At 42.1% G+C, this 19796-nt stretch overlaps 1 protein-coding gene across 3 annotated transcripts; it reads left to right on the forward strand.

The window, feature by feature from the left end:
• Positions 1–21: 21 nt before the first annotated feature.
• On the forward strand, positions 22–19481 carry HSD17B2 (hydroxysteroid 17-beta dehydrogenase 2). 3 transcript variants are annotated; one of them, XM_085551867.1, is made up of 6 exons: positions 22–37; positions 1741–1883; positions 13708–13920; positions 14077–14262; positions 16432–16569; positions 17568–19481. In XM_085551867.1, exons 2-6 carry the CDS (start codon positions 1856–1858, stop codon positions 17924–17926), a joined length of 924 nt encoding a protein of 307 aa, XP_085407993.1. In that variant the 5' UTR covers positions 22–37; positions 1741–1855; the 3' UTR covers positions 17927–19481. The 3 variants fall into 3 exon arrangements, with proteins under 3 accessions (XP_085407993.1, XP_015729664.2, XP_015729663.2); XM_015874178.3 differs by lacking the exons at positions 22–37; positions 1741–1883 and adding an exon at positions 9822–9954; XM_015874177.3 differs by lacking the exons at positions 22–37; positions 1741–1883 and adding an exon at positions 10079–10378.
• Positions 19482–19796: the final 315 nt, after the last annotated feature.

A 19796-nucleotide genomic window follows, 5' to 3' on the forward strand; every position in this document is an offset into this window, starting at 1 on the left:
GCGTGAGTCACCTGGGGAATGTCAGGAAACACAAGAAGTGAGTTATCTGTCAAAACTGCTTAACACGTGTGAGCTTCCATTGTACAAAACCTTGAGAGAAGTAGACAAAATACACCGTGGTTTATTTTGATTGATGCCTGGCAAGAATTAAAACAAAGATGATTCTAAGAAGAATTATCTGAGCACCAAATATATATATATGCATATTTAGCAATTGTTTCTTGCAAGGGAACCTTTGTGGCTCTTAAATGGCAATCTATGGCATAGAACATATGCTGCACATGAGCAGAGCATACACTGTCATGCCAGTCGATGTCCGTTCTCTGAGAAAACAGATTGTGTTTCAATGGAACACAGGAGAACTGCAGAATATTTGTGGCTGGTAAGATGTTGTAGAATCCTAGAAATGTTTGAGTTGGAAGGGATCTTTAAAGGCCATCTAGTCCAGCTCTCTGTCATGAACAGGGATATCTACAGCTCAGTCTTGATCCAGCCTGACCTTGAGTGTCTTCAGGGATGAGGAATACTGGTGATGAAGGGATGGAAATGCTGGAGACTGTCCAGTCCAACCCCAAGCACACAGCAGGGCCAGATAGAGCAGGTTACTGAGGACTGTGTTAGTATTGAATACATCCAGCAATGAAAACTTCTTCTGGTAGCTCAAAGAGATCTGCACTTCCTGAACTATTTTTCCAACCTTACACTCCATCCTGTGTTGCTAAATCCTTGCATTTGAATAGGTTAACCTTAGGATGTAGGTTTATCCTCTGGACTTTGTGATTCATCCATGCAGGGCAGTTTGCAGGACTGAGACCTCTTTGCCTTCTGCTTTTTCTTACTCTCTGCCCGGTCATTGGGTCAGTTTATCTCATAATTAATGTAAGTATTATGAATATTAAAAAAAACTGGAGTTGCAATAAAACTTCTGCTCTTAAACCACTCTCAGTTTTAGCCCTCATTGTGAGGAATGGTCTTTATCATCAAAACATAGTAGGAAACAGTCATTCCTCATTTCAGAATGGCAGATTTGACTACAACTCAAAAAGCTGCCATTTAGTCTTGCAGTTAAAAAGCCAAATTTTAGCCAGTCCCATGCCTTTCTTTCACAAATGATTTCAGTCATGCAAAGTAAGCACACAGGACTCCAAGGGCTAAAGCTCTGAGCCCCTTCATACCTGAACAATTGTATGCTTCAGAAGTGAGTACATGGAGAAACATCTGATGAAAAGACAAGCAAAATGTTCTTGAAGGGGCTTTCACAGATGTTTTTACTCTCAAAGTGAGGAGGACAGGATCTGGAATGCAGTTCTGAATGTCTTTAATTCGGTCACTTAAAGCAAGACTTCTCATAAGTTAAATAGGCAACTCCTTTGGAACAGAATTACAGAAGTTTTAGTCTGATTTGTTTTCAAGCATGATTCAAATGCATCCAGCTGCCCAGATTTACCACACTGATATGGCTTCCCTGCTGGAGTCAATTATAATTTAATTTAATTTTTAATCCATAGGTTTGCAGAAATCTTACCCACGTAGCCAGCAAAACCAAGATGATGTCAGTGCACTGTGAGTCATTGGCACAGAACATCCAGCTGATGGTTGGAGACACTACTTCGATCACGTAGGGAGATGTAAAAGATGTTTTGGCATCACAAGATAATCATGTGCTATGCCATACATAGAACAAACTGGAAGCAAATGTGTTCTTTAGTCTGTATATTGTACTGTGCTCATTTTCTGCAGGTACTGGAGCTGAGAATGAGATGTGTCAACAAGAACACCCAAGCCTCAGCTCGTAGCATTTCAGTGGGAATCTCAGTGGAAGCAAAGGGGAAAAGGAAACGTATTTGCTGAAGAGATGTTATCTGTCTTCAAACCTAATTCTGGTAGGTCCCTGGAGTTTTTCAAGAAAAGGATAGATGTCACAACCAGGGACACGGTTAGTGGGCATGGTGGTGATGGGCTGATGGTTGGATGCTCTTTTCCAATCTTAATGATTCTGTGGTGCTTTCATTTTCATGATGCTGTATTCAAGGTCTAGGCAGTGGTCTTCCCTTTGTCTGGCAAGACAGCAGAACAGGCACTGGCCTAAAAATGATGTTCCCCCTATTTACTTCTGTAATTACATGGAAAGCATTGCAAAAATGACCTAATTTTTGCAGAGGAAGGATTAAGTAAGAATAGTATTTATTCTTTACCTTTTAAGAAATATCCAGTCTGTTATAAAGTGATTTTTTACAGTCGTCCTGGATTAGTTCCAGAATATACAATGGCTTAATTCATTGCTTGTTGCAGGTATGTGTGTATAAGGATCAAACATCCAACGTGTTGTGGACAAGCCGTATAAACTGAAATATTCTGAATGGCTTAGAAGAAGAATGCGTTCTAGTAACTGAATCTTGTGCAATGACAATGTTGCATGTCTGTTATGCAATCTAGGAGTTACACATGCACAGACTGTGTTGCCAAGAAGTAATCCACTAGCTGAATAAAATGACAGACATTGAGCAAAATTGGTTAATCAGTTTACATTTTCAGCTCTAGCAGCTCTCAGTCATTATTATCATAACAATGTCTATTTCAGCAGTTGTCATTTTAGCACTTTCTAAGAGAAGGCATTAACTATTAAAAATCCTTCTCCAGGCCAACCACTGACGTTGCCAGTTAAAAAATATGCTGGGAAATCCTGGGAAAGCTGTTGGAATGGCCAGCAAGGATCCATTGAGCACCCATTTCATTAATAGAAAAGCCAAGCTGACGTCACCCTTTGTGTTTCTCATGCAGTTTTGTCCTGTTAGGTGGTTAATCACATCAAAGTAATGCATGTGACAGCGAATCACCCCACCTTCCATCATGTGTTGTCTGCTTATGGAGAAAATGCCTTCCGTAATTGTTGAGGCAGGCCTGCAATCACTGTAGATTATGCTATGAGGAGGGGTCTCTGCTGCTACTGAATCCTTCTTCTGTAAGTCATCTTGGTGCAACAGCACATCATTTATGTGTAACATCATTGACATTTGTAAAGCCAGAATTGTTAAGTTATTTGAGCTGTTAAATTTCTATAACTAGTTGCTTCTGGCTACAACAGTTGAAGTTATGGCTTCCCATCGTATCTTGGGATGAAAGCGCTGTGAAGCATGAACTTGGGATTTACTTCACTCTTTAGAGGAGTAAAAAGAGTGCAAAAAATCAAGGCTAAACTGAACTTATCTTTAGTGTACTGCAGATATACAGGTGGCTGTAGCCTGCTTAGTACATCATGCTGGAGACTGCAACAGCACGCTAAGAAAGGCAGAGGCGGTCATTTTTTCCCCTCTATTGGCTGTGTTCTGTGGCTGCACTTTCAGCCTTTGTATTACAGTTACACTTGTCTTAAGTCACTGGATGACGGATCTGTCCAGTTACAGGAAATGAGCTGCACTCTTGGACTTGTAGCAGTTCTGTCAAACAGCATCCTGTAAATGATCTTGGGTGGCTTAGCATCTTGCTGATGATTCTTCTGCAGTTTCTATCCAAACATGGCTGTGGTGCAATGTAGATACAGGTTGTGTATCATATCTATAGACACATTTATATGATAGTATGGGTGAAAAACTGGAATTTGAAGTTTCTCCTGCTGGCAGGTTGGTTCACATTGTGACACACTATGCCTTCAAACCCAAAAAGGAGCTTCACTTTTGTGATGTTTAGCTTTCTGCTAGAGTTGGCATTAAGGTTACCTAATACTTGCCCACTTCTCCATGTACATTTGGGTGCCTCATCTCCATTCACCAGATGGAATAGATCCGTGGGGATGAAAGACTGATAGATACATAAGCAATGAAAGGCATGGAAGCAAAATTATGTTCCTAAATACACAAGCAGATTCCATGTGCACAATTTGGATCCCAAAGTTTGGCCAGTCTCTACTCATTTCTATCAGCACTTCCTGTGGTCTCACTTCCACGTCCATTTTGAAAGCACGATGCTTTTTTCTTCTCTAGAGTCATTTTCAATCTCTCCTTATTTTGTACGGCTTTTTTTCTGACTACATCATTCAATCAAAGGCAGCGGTGATCATCAGTTCTTTGTCATCAGATAAAAGAGCAAGAACTTTTATGCTTCTACATGATATTGGAATTCTAATTCAACAGCACCAAGACAGATTTGACCCAAGTTTTTGCTTTATTTAAAAATAAAATAAAAACCCAGTTTAAGGGAAGCAAAAAATTGCTCATAGGCTGGTACTTGCAAATCCTGGCTTCAGTCTATAGATTGGATCATAAAGTTAAATTGAATAACCAGAATATTTAACAAGTAACATAAAATCCTTGAGAGTTGGAGATATTCTCTGCTTTAAAATGTTATAACTCTGAAAAAAAAGAAAATTGAAAACACGTATGAGCTCATTATTAATAGTCACCGAGATATAAAGCCGCCTTCGGTATCCGTGCATATCACTGTGAAGTTAATAGAAACCATCTCATACATCTGAAAACTTCCCTAAAAATGCATCTAGAAGAGTTGTTAGGTGTGAACTATCTAATTATATTCCAGCTTGTTAGAATATAAATTGCACAGCTGGGAACACCCTCAGGTTGTGCATGTTCCAGAGTGTCCGTGACTTTGCAGAGGTTATTGCCCTTCAGCAGTACAGCCACAGCTCAGCAGCGAGCAGCTGCCTTCTGCTCACTGTGTGCAACCTGCACAGAGTTCCATTCCCAGTGACATTTGTTCACTGCAGAGGGGATGTCCTGAGCTGCAGCAAATGAGAAAAGCAAATGAGGGTATCATGGAGAACAGGTTCTTCTAACCCTGTGGCCATTGAGGTGGGTTAATGACGTGGGTTACAGATCGCTGTTAATTGTAATAATTGTATCCAGAATCATATATATATACGCATATTCTGGGGGCAAGATGCAGGACCTGTATGCCATCTGACATTTTTGACAAGCTCTCCAGAATTAATCTGTCTAGGAAATGCTGTGCTCAGCTTAATTATGGAAAAGGCTGCATCTGTGCTCAAAGCTGTTGAGAGAGATGGAAGAAAGTAAAAATGTCCACTAGGGTTGATTGACTGCTTTCAGCCTGATGAATAAAGACAGATGGTTACTAGTTATTTTTCCTTAATGGATTCTGGAGCTCCATTTGGTAGATGAATTAAAGTTATAGGTCCCAAATCTGCCTTTGAAGCTACATGTGCATAGCTCTTGGTGACTCAAACAAAGTTTGCATGCGATCATCCTTGAGAGAGGCTTGCCCTCAGGCTTTCATATACATTCTTAAAAAGCAGATTCAGACTAAAAATGTAAAGCCATGTGACAGTTTACAGCATTAATAAAACAAATTACAAAGTATGCACAGCTCAGGAATGAATCTCATGCAGGGGGTGATTTATTGGTGCACATGTGTACTTATTCCCATAGAATCTGTGTCCCTCCTGGGTCTTAGCAGCATTTTAATACTGGCTGCAAAACATGGAGACATCCATAGAAGTGACACTTGAAAACTGTTTCACCTCTAAAGTGCAGGGAATCACTTTATGGTGTGTGTTCATTTGCATGAATTGATCAGCGTGGGCACATCTCACATCTATGTGGAGGGGCTCTTCATGACAGACTCTAATTCTGCAGGTTTGCACATTTAGATACATGCATATGAATGCTTATGCCATGGACGTGTGCATGGATTTCAATGTTTAAGAATGCACATAAGTGTGGGTGTGGGTTCTCAGGAAGTGTTTAGATCTAACAAGTATTTGGAGCCTTGTTCAGGAAGCTATTAAATCATCTGGTGAATTTTATGTATTTGGAGAGTCACGGTGATTTTAATGGGAGAAGATACAGTTACAAGTAGGCAATTTTTGAGTCAGGATTTAAGGTTATTCCACAAAATAAAACATCTAAGATAGTATAATAAAGAGAAACGCAACAAAGCAAAACAAAATGACATTTATTGTAAGATTTTCTATAGTTAGCTGCTTGTCTAAATAAAAAACAAAGTTTAGCTAAAATACTGCCTGCTGGAGATCCATCAAAACCTCCCCAAGGCCCCACAAAGGACCTTGAGATGTCATGTAGCCTGTCCCCTGCTCCAAGGGAGGAACATCCATCACTGACAGCAGTTGCAGCAGTTCACCAACAGCACAAGCATCACTGAGAAGCCACAGGAATGCCCTTCAGATCTGCAGCATCGAAGGAGAAATGGGTAGCATTCAGTAAGTAGCAAACACATTCAATCAAAGCAGCAATGTAAGCCATTGATTAAACACAGACTGAGGTCATGCTTCCTCAACAGGAAAAATGCATGGCTTTGTGTTCCCAAATTGAGGGACTTGTCCTTCGAGTGGCAGGAAGCAGAATGCATTTAGGGCAGGTGGCACTTTGTCATGTTTGATCACTTAATGCTTTTTTGAATCATCTTTTCTTTTCCATCTCGATTCATTTCTGTATGCATCTCCAAGAGTAGCTGATAAAACTCTGAGGAAAAGCTGAAAAAGAATGAATTCTGTTTTGAGGAGAAGTTTTCAAGAGTATGCAGATGGAAGGAAGATGTGTCACAGGTCACAGAATCATAGAATCATCAAGGTTGGAAAGACCACCAAGATCACATAGTCTAACAGTGCTGTAGGGCCCAGATTCCAATGGGAACTAGTGATCTACCATGATCACTGGAGGCCCTGCTGTGCTGGGTCTGCTGTAACTCCATCACTAATGTGACCTCTCTCAGTGACTCTGTTTGTTTGCTCTTACTTTATATCAGACTTTTGATTATCATGTATGCCTGATTTTCTGTGTGCTTCCTTAATGAATTTAATTGTGGTGAAAATTATGTGACTTTTGTGTGGGTGGAGATACACAAGAGGAAAAGTTACAGAAAAGAGATGCAAAGAGTATTTTTTGCTGATGTAGTGCTCATAGGGTCTATTTGAACTATGGTTAAGAAACTCTCCAAAGTAAGGTGAGGGAAATTGTGGCTGTGTTTTAGGAAGGACCAGCAAAAGGGAACAAGTAGACTCTGTGAAAGGAGGAAATTCTTTGTATTCTGGGCACACAGATGCTACCATTAACTTCATGATGGCAGTGCTAGGGAAAGGGAAAGGAATAGAGTTCACATAATAAAAATCTAGTTGAGAAAACAAACTAATCTTCCAATCCCGTGTACAGCTTACGTCTTTACTGATCCTAAACTGAGGCACAGTGTACCAAAGGGGATTTTAGGGAAGACTCTGTTGCTGTTAGAAAAGTGGGCTGGGATAAACTGATACTTTTCTTCTCTAACACTGATGGTTCAGTGAAAGCCGTTTCATGTTAGTGGTGACAGAAGGAAGGCAGGCAAGTGTCATTTCTCGTGTGAGTGATGTAGAGATGTTTCCTGGCTGACTCCCTGAAGACACCTAATTACCTTTATTTTTCAATTATTCCATCCTCTTTTGGGAAGATAGTAACATTTTATTTGATAAAAAATGACTTATTTAGGGAAGAATGCAACCCTCTTTCAACTGTTCTTGAAAGAAACAGTAGAAAACATCCTTTGCAAATTATTTCTCTCATTCAAGATGTTTTGTCTATTGCATAAAATTTACAGAGGTTGAATGAAGTTCATGCTAATAGCAAGGCAGAACTTACAGCCTATGGCTGTATGACCCTCTGTTTCACAGGTACAGCTGCTGCTGGCACTGAATTCACAAGAGAAATTCATTCAGGCTGCAACTGCTTCTTTTGATGGTCATATAAAGCTAAGGTATGCATTGTGTGGGTACCTGCCAAGAGAATTTGTAAGTCCCGGCTACAGAAGTTGTTCTTTTTCAAGTCTTATGCTTATCTGAGGAGGTTGTTGTTGTTATTACTATCACAATCATCACTAACTTTAGCATTATTAGCTTTTGTTGATAAGCTGCAACTGCTTCTTCACTGCCATGTGATCTTAAGGAATCACCGCCTCTCTCTGAATTCCCAGTCTTTTCAATTATAATTACTATGTTTCTAAAGACAACATCTCCAGTAACTAAGAGGTATTTCTTGATTTGCCTTAATAGATACATACTTCTTTCTACAGGAATAATTTTCCCTAAGGTCTATGAGTCCAATAATTTGACCACAAAGGAGAGGTTGGATGGTATTATTTCCAGATGCACATAACCCTTTTTTGCACTGTTCAGTACATGTCTGTGCTTTCAGAGATCTTAGTTCACAAAGGTACTTGGCTACTCTCCTAGCTTTAGGCAGTTGAACAGTTCTGTTGTCTTTACAGGGGTAAGTGCTGTGTTTTGAGTTGAGTGCATGAAGAGACAGAGAACTTGCTGAAGGCAAAAGGTTATCTCAGCCTTTGTATAGAAGCTTGGTAGTATTTTTAAGTACAAAGTCTTTTTGCCCAAATAAGTTTTGTGTAGGAAAGTTCAGTGATTTCCATATCTAGACTATAAGCCTGAAAGTGCTTGTACAGCCATTGAATCCACTGAAGCCATCGATTAATTGCCCTTTAAAAATGATTACTTAGCATGAAGATTTGCATGGTGGGCATGCTGGAGCCCCACTTCTATTCTGCTGTTTGACATCAGCATGGGCTGACTATGGAAGCAGTATTCAGGCTTCAGCACAGAACATGGAGGGTTTCAGGGTGCAAGGGGTCAGGACACTGAGCTATGGGGTGATGGCTCTGGAAAGCTGGGAAGGAAGGTAAATATCCTGGTAAAGAAAGAAAGTCAAGGCCTTCATTGCTTATATCTTGCATTCAAAATACAGAATCAGCATTAATGCAGCATTAATGCAGACACAGATCCCCAGTCATTTTGCACCTCAGTGAGTGCAGACGAGAGTTAAGACAGCACAATGCTGTGCCAAAACATGAGCTCGTGTATCCTCCAACTTGAGAGCCAATGTTTTAACTGCTGTCACATCAGCGGTCACCTAAATCATGCTGTAAAGACTAGTCAGTGAGGAAAACCAGAATTCTCCAAGGAAATCTTTATGAAGAGAGTAGGGTAGAGCTGACTTATGGGCCACCATGCTAATAAAAGCATGAGCAGCAAATGGCAGAGGTTTGAGAATAGCCTGAGCTTTGTGCATGCACATTGCGGTGGAGGGATGGGTGGATGAGTGCTCACAGTGCAGTGAATGACAACCAGACCTCGGGGTAATGTTCCTTTAAGAAAGTGACCTCATCTCTAATGTAAACTGCATATAGACATATGTAAACATTTTTACTGGCTGTAAAAATTTATAGTCAATAGATTTACCACAGAGGAAAACCACAGAGGAAAAACGGAATGGAAATGTGCTGTGTCCCATGCTAGGTCTGCACACTGAGCTTCCACCTCACTGTGTCTGAAGCAGGGCTGTCTGCAAATACTTGCATCCTGTGGGCTGGTTGTGATCTCAGACCAGTTAGGGGGGGTTGTTACAGAGATAAACATGCCTGAACTGCAGTTCATGCCTTATAGCAGGGTGACTGTTACAACACCCTTTTCTTCTTTAAACAACTTTCAGAGTACAGCATGGTAGCTGTCAGATCTCTCAAATACAGTGAATCATTTGCATGTGTGTTTTTGGTTTGCTTTGGGTATGGAAGGGATGCTTCCTGCCTTAATCAATGTTAATGGAGCCGTGCTGAGAGCTCCCCACAGGTGTGCCATGTGTCATTGCTTAACAGGCTGCCCTCAATGGCAGCACCACCTGTGCCATCCCACCCTGAGATTCCCCATCACACCCAACTCCTCAGAAATCACAGCCAAAGTTTTCACACAGGACTTTTCCTGTAAATCAAGCAGTTTGTTTTTTCTTCTTCTTCTTCCTTTCTTTTCTTTTTCTTTATAACATCCCTGGGGAAATGCTCTGTAAGGACACACAGAACATATAGCGGTGAATTTCTTCCCGAAGCCAAGTGCTTGCTGCATCATGTCCATTCCCACTGCTGTCAATCATTACCCAGCCAGCATATTATGCAGAAGGTGGAGCTGTCAGGCAGAAGGAATAAAAGGTAAGAAAAGCCAGAAGGTTCCTGCTCATTGCAGATGCCAAGGGTGAGTGAGATTATGTCAAACCTTCACAGTCCCCTCTCCCCGCCCCACCCCTCACCCTGCCCCTATATAAGTGGGCTGCAGACAGCAGCACCTGCTCTGCCTTCCTGCCTGGTGCCTGGGTGATGGATGCTCTCCCCAGCAGCCCCTTGGGATGGCTCTGTGTGGCCATCCTTGTGCTTTTTGGGCTCTGCTTGGCCAAGAGGAGTTACAGAACCCACGTGCTGCTCCGAAGTGTGCTGGCTGCCTTGTTCGGACTGCTGTGTGTGGCTGTGTTGGGCATGTGTTGGGGGCTCGTAGTGTTCTGCAGCATATGGCTCAGCTGCTCAGCGTACCTGGATGCAGGGCCACTGCCTGTGGGTGACAAAGCTGTGCTCATCACAGGTAAGGAACTTGAGGCACAAAGATGGGCTCTGCATGGAGCTGTGCTGGAAAAGTTTTTGTTCTTTAGGATGGAATTCTCTGAAATGCATGTTTCTGGTGCTGTTCTCTTCTTGTTTTACTTGCTTTTCCAGAGATGTTTTCTTTTTCTTTTTTCCTTTTTTAGAACTTAAGTAGAGAAGCGTCTTAATAGATGCCATTATTTTAAGAGTTTCATTTAATCCTTAGAAGTAGCTTTTAAGATATGCTTGTGAAAACAACTGGTTGGGGGGAAAAAACAACCCATGAGAATACTTACAGTGGGTTAATTGTTCAGGAGAGACATTAATTTCTGGGAGCCCTCAGAACGCTCCACTTGTGCTTTACTTCTGTTTGTTTCAATTTGCTGCTCTGGCTGCTGAGGTACTGCTGTCTTCTGATGTGCTGCATACTCTGTGCCGACAATTCAAGGCACTGCTTTGGTGCTGTCTCTATGAAATAAAGTATGTTTGGGAGTGAGTGATTTGCCCCGCTGGCGGGGGAGTTCAGAGGTAATGAACTCTGAGACTCCTTTGGTTTTCAGGGATGGTGTTTTTGTAGTTTTGTGGCTCTGCTTTTGTTTCTTCTGAGACTTTTGGTGTTGTTGTCTGTGTTAATCAGGCTTCTGAACTGGAATGCCCACCTACTCATTCTTCCTGTTTTTCCCTATGGAAAGCTGAGTCAAGTTGCGTTGGATGATTGAGCTATTTATTGCAGCATTTCATTCTGCTTTATAGGGACCTCCTGGAGGTGATTTAGAGCTGCCTGACAGCACTGCTGTGGGGATTAAATACAGAGCCCAGTGAGTACAGGGCAAACGAGATCTCTTTTTGTAGCCAGGGTGAGGAGGGGCCCTGGGAATGGGCTGTGCTTTCTTTGTACCTGTGCTACAACTGTCCCAAACAAATACAAGTTCAGACACCTCTGGTAGCTGATGCAGCTGTGGAAGCTCTTCTGGTTCTCTTTGAATTCAGACGGTACACAATCTGACCCTCCTTAATCAAAGTGATTTACTCAGCGTGGTTCTCAGCTGCCTTGTCTGCAGCACTTACTCCCCCACCCCTGTGAGACAGAACAGAGGTGCTCAGTGCCCTTAACTCAGTTTTGGGATCCTTTTCTCCAGTTTAGAAGAGACCTGAGGCAAGCTTTTAATAGGAAATTATTTCTCTGCACCTTCCAGCCCTGTGTGGAGTGCTGCAGCCATTGCCCATGGCTGCCTTTGGCTAGGGCACACAGTGACCTCAGTGCTTCTCTCTGGGCTTTCATATGTGGTTCTGGTCATCGTGTGCTGCTGCTGTCTGTAATTCACACCAGTAACTTGACAGCTCTGTTGTCCAAATGCTCTTTCACACAAGCAGGTGTGTGAGCAGTCTGGAATACAGATGAAACATTTCCATTAACCCTCATGTTGGGACTGAGTGCTTTGTTGTCCTCAGCGGTGGCCCCAGGCACAACTGGGTTTGATAGACCAAACTGAAAAAAAGAGCTGTCATGAAGATGCAGGGTAGCAGGATTGTGGAATTCTTGCCTTGATTATTGTGTGTTGAGTGGGATGAATTTCTCCAGCTCAGTTGGTCTTTCTATTCCTAGTGTGTGCCCTGTGTTCCTGTTGCTCAGGGTGAATTGAAGTTCTTAGTAATGAAGTTCTTAGTAATGACTCGGTTGCTATCTGTACTGACTCCCTCTCTTAAAACAAGTTTTCCAGTGATTCACAGATGGCTGTTTTGTTTGTGGGGGAAGTCTCTAATTCCTCTGCCCCCTCCTCAGTTCAAGCTGTGTTGCAGCTTCATGTTTGTGTCCCTACTGGAGAGGACGGAGGAGTTGGGATTTGAGCCAGAAATCTTTCTCAGTAGAAGAGAGGAAGACAGAGTACTCCCACCCCCAACTTTACCCAGAAATCCATCATGTCACTGGGGTATCTGCAGGCCTCATCATGTTTCCTATGGATTTCCAGGAATGTAGGTTTGTTCATCTCCTCCAGACCAGTGCTGTGAGAAATGAAATGTGATGGATGTCATGGTCTGGTACATTGTCAACAAATGGCAGATTTCAAGAATACCAGAAAGCATTTGTTAGAGAAGGGATTAAACAGAGCATGAGTAATTTGTTTCAACATCTTGTGCTGATTGATCCAGGCACTGAGTACACGTTTCTTTCAAATCACCTGGAATTAATTTCTTTTCCATCTTTCAGTACTAAAGTCTCATATAGAAGACAAAGCCCAGAAATAGAGATCTAGCACGAGTTAAGATGAGTCTCTTTGGCAGTCAAGCTCTGTTGACTGAGGGTTTTCGGTGCAGGAGCTGGCCCATTATCAATAGTTGTAATACCTGCCTTTTTGTGCTGGAATCACAGGTTAACCCTCATACCTTTCTGGTAAGGTTACACAGTGAGACTTGCACTCCTTTGCATATACGGAAATGGCAAAAAGCCACCTGAAGTCCCATCCCTTTTCTTCAAGTGTGGGTTTTCACCCATGCTGAAAATGGGTTTGGAAGTAGAGCTTACTTGGTGAGAGGATCTGTACGAGCCTGATTGTTGCTGTGCACTTACATTAGTGGTGCCTCATGCGTTTGGCAGTTTGTTGCTTTATATGTAAATGTTATTACAGTACAAGGTTTGGGAATAAGTTTGATGCTAGAGAGGATAAAAAGAAATTCTGATGCAAGTTTGCACAAATCAAATAGCTGGTGTAGCTTGGTTTAGCCTGAAAATGCCTTTTTGGAGTTTTCTTAGTGCTGGAAAGCACTGAGTCCTTTTGCAGCTAAAGACAAAGTTGCTTAGCTTTAGCTTGGTGGTAACCTGTGACCAAAAGTGTTCATCAGAATGGTCAGGGTGGTGGATATTTGAATAAAACAACACGACTTCCTTGAGTTAAGAAATGTAACTCATTTTATTTGAATTGCAGTGCCCTAAAATGCTTTGTCCTGTTGAGATTTCACATTAAATTCTGGATTTTCATTTTTTCCTAGATACTTTCTTATTGGGGTTTTGAGTGTTTGTGTTAAGTCAACTTGTGGTTTTAGTTCTTCTGTATGAATGGAATGAATCTCGGGATCTCTGTGGGACAGTGTAAGCTGTTACCCTCAGCTCTGAGTGAGGGGGGGATGGTGTTTACTGGTGTTTACTGAACATACAAAGAACTGGCTTGTCACCGAAACCTCCCTCCCTGCTCTGATATACATTTTAGTTATCTTCTTTCATCTTTCCTTTGGTTACATCTGTGCTTTTCCAACGACCTCTGCCTCCCTCTGTGTTAGTGATGATGATGACTTAGAGACACTTCAAGTCTATCTGTCCTTGGATTCTTTCAGGAAGCGACACTGGGATTGGGCACGCACTGGCCAAATACCTGGATAACTTGGGGTTCATTGTGTTTGCTGGAGTTTTGAATAAGGATGGCCCTGGAGCTGAGGAGCTGAGGCGGACCTGTTCCCAGAGGCTGTCTCTCCTGCAGCTGGACATAACCAATCCCACCCAGGTCAAGGAAGCCTACCTGCAAGTCTCAGAGAAAGTGCAAAACACAGGTACTGCTTTTGTGGCATTCTATGGGATACTAGTCTATTTATTTAGGGGCACCTCTTACCTGTTGACTTCATTGTCTCTTATGTACGTAGGTTATTTCCACCCCAAAGTGTGTGGGCAGCCAGAGCTTATGTATTTTTGTTTTCTCCTCTTCCCAGGGCTCTGGGGAGTTGTGAACAACGCAGGCATCCTGGGCTTCCCTGCTGATGGTGAGCTGCTGCCCATGAGCATGTACAGGCAGTGCATGGAGGTGAACTTCTTTGGGGCTGTGGAGGTGTCCAAGACCTTCCTGCCTCTACTGAGGAAATCCCGGGGGAGGCTCGTGAACATGTCCAGTATGACAGGTGAGCCGAGTGAGAGCACCAAGAGAAGGACCGGTACAACAGGAAAAGCAATTCACCTCCTTGGCATAAATGCTAAGGAAAATGTTGGTTGGTCTCGATTGTAGGCATGTCCAGGGAATTAGTATTTAAGTAAGCAGTGCAGGCTTCTGTTGTTGAATAGGCTGTTTTCAGAAATCAGCTCTTGAAGAAGAGTTTAGTATAACTAAAGATACGTTACTACATAGAACTGTAAAATTCTGACCTTCTGTTGTAGTTGCTGTGAGGGGTAGTTCTGATTTCCTTCTAGGAAGATGAGCGATAAAACACAGAATTTTCTAGAACACATTACAGTAGACTTCTGCCAACACCTTTGTTTGTGCACCCTTCAACCACACTGTGGCGATGCACAAAGGTTTTCTGACTTAAGCTAGAACAGGTATTCTTCCACTTAGGCTGGTTACAGCCAAAGGCTCAACTGGACTAGTTTATTTAATACACTGGGTTAAAATTAAAGTAGAAATATATTTTGGGTAAGTTCATGACATTTGCCACATGCATTAATGTGGATATGCATATATGCCCTTATAACATAACCTTCTATTCTAGGATGACAGCTGAGTCTAAGATGGGAGTGGGAGTAATATCGCTATCTGATAGCCAACAGCTGAGGAGCATGAATGCTCTTTTGAAAATGAGACCTGCTAGAAGCAGGATGTCATGATGCTGGAAGGTATCCTTGCAAGACCTCTTTGGGGTTTGCCATATCCGGATTTTTCTTTTTTCCTTTGCCCTGTCTGCTTGGGTTCTCACCTCTGTGCAGTTTGTGTCCACTTGAATCCTGCTTTATTGCCAAGGTGTTACCTTGAGCTTGTGGCATACCTCAAGGATGTGGCATCAGCCTGGCTGTTGTATTGTCATCTTCTGTCTTTATTTCAATTCCAGGAATGTTTTTGTACCTCCGAACGTGTATTAATGTCTCATTGCTAGCAATTAAGTCCTGATTTTTTTTTTTTAATTTTTTATTAATGAGGGACCATTGCCCTTTCAAGCCCAGAAGCAGAGGACAGCTCTATTTTCTGAGTGCCCAAGTGAAGCTTGTATTTTAGGTATTTTGTGGCAGATGTCTTGATTCTTGGCGTGAGTACCCAAGCTGTCTTGCAGGGATAAACAGAGCTTCCCTGTGCTGAATAATTTGCTGTTAAAGGAGTTAATAATGACCTTGCTTAAACTATAGATGTTCACAGATGTTCTGTTTTGGGTAAGTAGCTTCCTCTTAACATGGGGTCTGAGGGTCCTTTGGTAAAACATTAGCAGAAAAGTTAGTGAGGTCTGATTGTGCTTAGCCTATTCCTGCCTGCAGAGAGCTACATTAACTGGATTTGAGGTTACCCTGACCTCAGAGGGAGAGCATATGTGATTCAATTGGCTCAAACCAATTGAGACTCATGTTTTCTCAGATGCATACAGGAGAAAAATTAACATATGACTGGCCTGACTTCTTCAAAGAATTGATTCTGCATCCGGAGCTCCTGTGATATCCTGGTCGTCACAGTAAAACAAAAACCTCAACAAATGACACCAGTGGGTGATTAAGAAGTCCACCCACTTTCAAATGTTTTCTTTTAAAAGCTTCAAATACACTGAGACAGCAATGTTCTGTCTGAAATGGAGGCTGTCCCAGAGGTTGTGCTGGGTTGCCCACGCAAGCAGGAGTGGTTTGCCTGTGGAGGAGAAGGGATGTGTGTTTTTGTAAAGCTGGAGTTGAGATCACCTGCTCTGTTGTAACTTTAGTTTATAATAGGAGTTTGAGATTAGTTCTAGTGACAACAGGAATAGCATTATTAATCTATCCTTTCACTGTTTATACGAAGTAAAGCATTATCTGTGTTTTGGAAACCAGCAGTTGTATTGCATTTGAGGGTAAAGAGTGCTGCAAATTACACTTCATGTTTTCTGCCTCAGATGATATCTTACAAGGAGTTACTGAGCATAAATGCTATAAGCAACTGCTAATTTACAGCTCACACTTTTTTTAACCTCCAGGAAGAAATGATTCCCTCACCGACTTGTCTTTAACCTCAGAGAGAGCCACGTAATTCTGGTTGTGCTATAATCTTCCTTCTAAATCACTGAAATAAAGGCTGGAAAGAGCCAGTGTTAAGCTTTATCACGTTTATATTGCTCCTGCAGGAGGCATTCCACTACCGAGGTATGCTGCATATGGAGCATCAAAGGCAGCTCTGTCCATGTTTTCTGGAGTAATGAGGCAGGAGCTTTCCAAATGGGGAATCAAAGTTGCTGCAATTCATCCATCAGGCTTCAGAACAGGTTGGTGTTTGACACTTTAGATAGTTCCTGCCTCTTTTTTCCTGCAGTTCCATGTCCTTGAGGGGAGCTCTTGAACGAGTCTGAGCACTTTCCTATTCCTCATGTTGATTACAGAAATTAAGATGTATGTTTTTTGACTGCTGCTCCCCTCCAGGTCTCACATCTCTGCTGTGTGAGCCAGGGCAGAGAGCTGTACTCTTTGCTTTGGCAGTGTTTGCACAGAGTTCTCCATTAAAGGATACTGTGATCTTGTTATACCTTTCAGGTGATGGGACATGGTTTGTCTTCAGAATCACTCTGCATCTTCCCTCTGTTCTTGTTGGGGGAGGGGGTAGTAGCTTTTTCCCTTGAATGCTTTCCTTCCTATGTGCTGGGCTCTGCCAGCATCCCCAGGTTTCTACCTTCAGGAATCTGCTGTGCTATTTCCAGACTCCTGGATGGGAACATCACCTGTCAAGACAAGTCCCAGTATTGGAGCTGTAAACATTTCTTTAAAGATACGTCTTCATTTGCAAGCAATGCATTGGAAAGCAACTGCTTTCATTCTTACATATGATGAATTTTTTTTTCCATCTGTCTAATACAAGTTTCATTCTTCGTGAAACAGCTTATTAAAATACCAGTGTCACTCATGAGAGAGGCACTGGGCCAACCCAGTTTAATCTTGCCCATCTTACTTTGCCTATCTCTCTCTTCTTTCAATGAAATCTCCTTTTAATAAATACTAATTAGAAATACCTGTTTTTAAGAAAGAGTTTTTACAAAACAGAATGATATGGGAGGAAAATGATACTCTTCTGAGTAGAGCTGGTAACAGAACGGTGTATTAACACCATGCAGTTGTAAGTAACCAGGTGTTTTGCTCTTCCTTTGTGCAGTTCAGAACAACTGTGCCTCCAGGCTCAGTGGCAGGGAAGGGCTTATTGCCTTCAGATCATGGTTTAATTTCTTTATGATCAACCCCAAACTCACTTTCAACCATGGTGTTGCTGCTGCAGGTATCCAAGGCACATCGGAGCTATGGGTGAAACAGGAGAAAGAGCTGGTGGAGCACCTCTCAGTGGACGTACAGCAGGACTATGGCAGGGACTACCTGCTGGGGCTGAAAAGCTACCTGCTGCGCATCCCTGCGCACTGCGATGCCGACCTCACGCCAGTGCTGAACTCCATTCTGCATGCATTGCTCTCCAAACGACCACGTGGCTTGTATACTCCTGGCAAAGGGGCTTACGTGATGCTCTGCATCTTCTGCTACTTCCCACTCTGGTTCTATGACTTCTTAGTTAGTAAGTCGTTGGGACCTCAGTCCATCCCACAGGCGCTGAGGACATCGGAAGCTGAGAACGAGGACCTCTAAGGTATCCACTGGCATTTATCAGATTTGTGATCACTGTGGGAAGAACTCTGTTTTAGGGCACTGCTAATTATTGTACTGTCTCTGGTATATCAAGTTTGAGTTGCCTTGTGAGTGGAGTGAAATCTCTGCATTAAGAGTAGTGTTCAGGAAAAGTGGTGGGTAAACAAGTAGAAGGCACAGGTTTGGTCTTTCTGGAGTAACTGTTTGTCTTTAGTGTAAGTTATCACATGAGGCTATATAGCCCCGTCTGCTTCAACAACCACTACCAACACATTGACAGATATCGAACCTGTTTTTTAATCAATCTTTTAGTTAACAACCTTTCTAAACATTAGAAAAAGCTGTGTACTCCCACCACTAGAAGGACTTATAAATGTTTAATGCGCATCCTTTTCACTGCAGCTTCCATATTCCTTTAAATATGGTTCTCTTTGTCAAACCTGAGAAATGATTGACTTTTTTCCCCCCAAGTTCTGTGAAGTATTGTGTTGTTCAGTCTGCAGGGGATACATTATAAACATCACAAACAGTATGAGGAGGAAAATGAACAAAGACAGATGAAGATCTTCATCAAGGTGCCAACCATCTCCTTCCTGCAGTGTATTACTAAGAACAGGGATCCTGACTGCTAATTTCATGTCACTGTTCGGCCTGTGTTTGCTTTTCCTGCTTTATCTGTAATAATGAGTAAATTGATCTTGCTTCTCTCTAGACGATACTTTATTCGGTTTTGTCATTAATGAAGAATTCATGATTTGTTCACTTTTTTTCTGAATCCTTGCCTGTTTTTCCTGTTTTCCCTGTTTTCGTAGAGGTTGCATTCATCCCATGAGTCTTGTGCTTTTGGTCACTCCTCCTGAATCCATTTGTAGTTGCCCTCCTGTGTGTTCTTTAGAACCCTTTCCAGTACCTGAAGTTGAACAGTACTGATTTCCTACCTCATTCCCTTTTTAGCATCACCTGATTTTTTAAGAATGTGATATTCTGGAATAAGTCCTATCCCTTAGTCCCCTGGTGTTGCCATTTGTATCTTGCCTTGCTTCCCTTCATGCGATGAAAAGGGTAAGCTGTTATTTTCTGGGCTTTCAACATAGGTGCGTTTTTCCTGTCCTGACATTCTCATCTTTTGTCGTAATACTACTTGCATTACATAGTCCTGATCAAAATTCAGTTAAATTTGTGTCTGTAATACTTCTGTCTCCTTTCTGTACCCCATACAGCAATACCAGACTCTATATGTGCCTGGAGGATGCTCTGCAGACTTGTCTCACTATTTCAGTTTGAATCCTGGTTTGGAAATCCTCCTTTCCTCTACAACCTGTTGTTATTATTGCTTTTATCTATGGTGGCTTTGCTCCTTGTGGGTTTATATCAGTATCAGTCTCACTCGTAGATGTTTTTTGTGCCATCCTTTCAGGAAAATACGACTACAAATGTTTCTCTCTCAGGAAGTCTGTGACTGTTTCAGTCTCTCTATCAATTTCTACCTTTTATTTACTTCACAAAACTTTTTGATCTGCCTGTAAAAAATGTATAATAAAATGAATTGCTCTGACTCTTTTTGTCCTGTCTTGACTTTGTACACTACTAGGGACCAATGCTACAACCAGAAAGGCTGAATCCTGGCTGCCATCAGAGTGAGGGAACTACCTAACACCTCATCTCAATCCTGGATGGAGGTGTTGGTTTTTCACTTTGCATCTGGTTGAACTGTAACTTGGGTTGGCTGGAGTTTGGCCCTTAGGTGCTCGCAAACATTATACAACCCAAATTCCCTTTGGCAGCCAGTGCACTATTTTATGTGGCAATCTTCATAACAACCCTTAATCACCACTGCGCTATTTGGCAGCGGTTATAAAATGTAAATTTT

This window comes from Coturnix japonica, chromosome 6, assembly GCF_054131305.1.
Source record: "Coturnix japonica strain WE chromosome 6, WE-NBRP24, whole genome shotgun sequence".
NCBI lineage: Eukaryota > Metazoa > Chordata > Aves > Galliformes > Phasianidae > Coturnix > Coturnix japonica.

What these genes read in the sequence shown, in the direction of transcription:
- HSD17B2 (XM_015874177.3), top strand. Translation starts at nt 10,120, where the DNA reads ATGGATGCTCTCCCCAGCAGCCCCTTGGGATGGCTCTGTGTGGCCATC. An exon ending in AGAGAAAGTGCAAAACACAG is followed by an intron (nt 13,921 to 14,076) that starts GTACTGCTTTTG and finishes TCCTCTTCCCAG; the next exon opens with GGCTCTGGGGAGTTGTGAAC. An exon ending in TCCATCAGGCTTCAGAACAG is followed by an intron (nt 16,570 to 17,567) that starts GTTGGTGTTTGA and finishes TTGCTGCTGCAG; the next exon opens with GTATCCAAGGCACATCGGAG.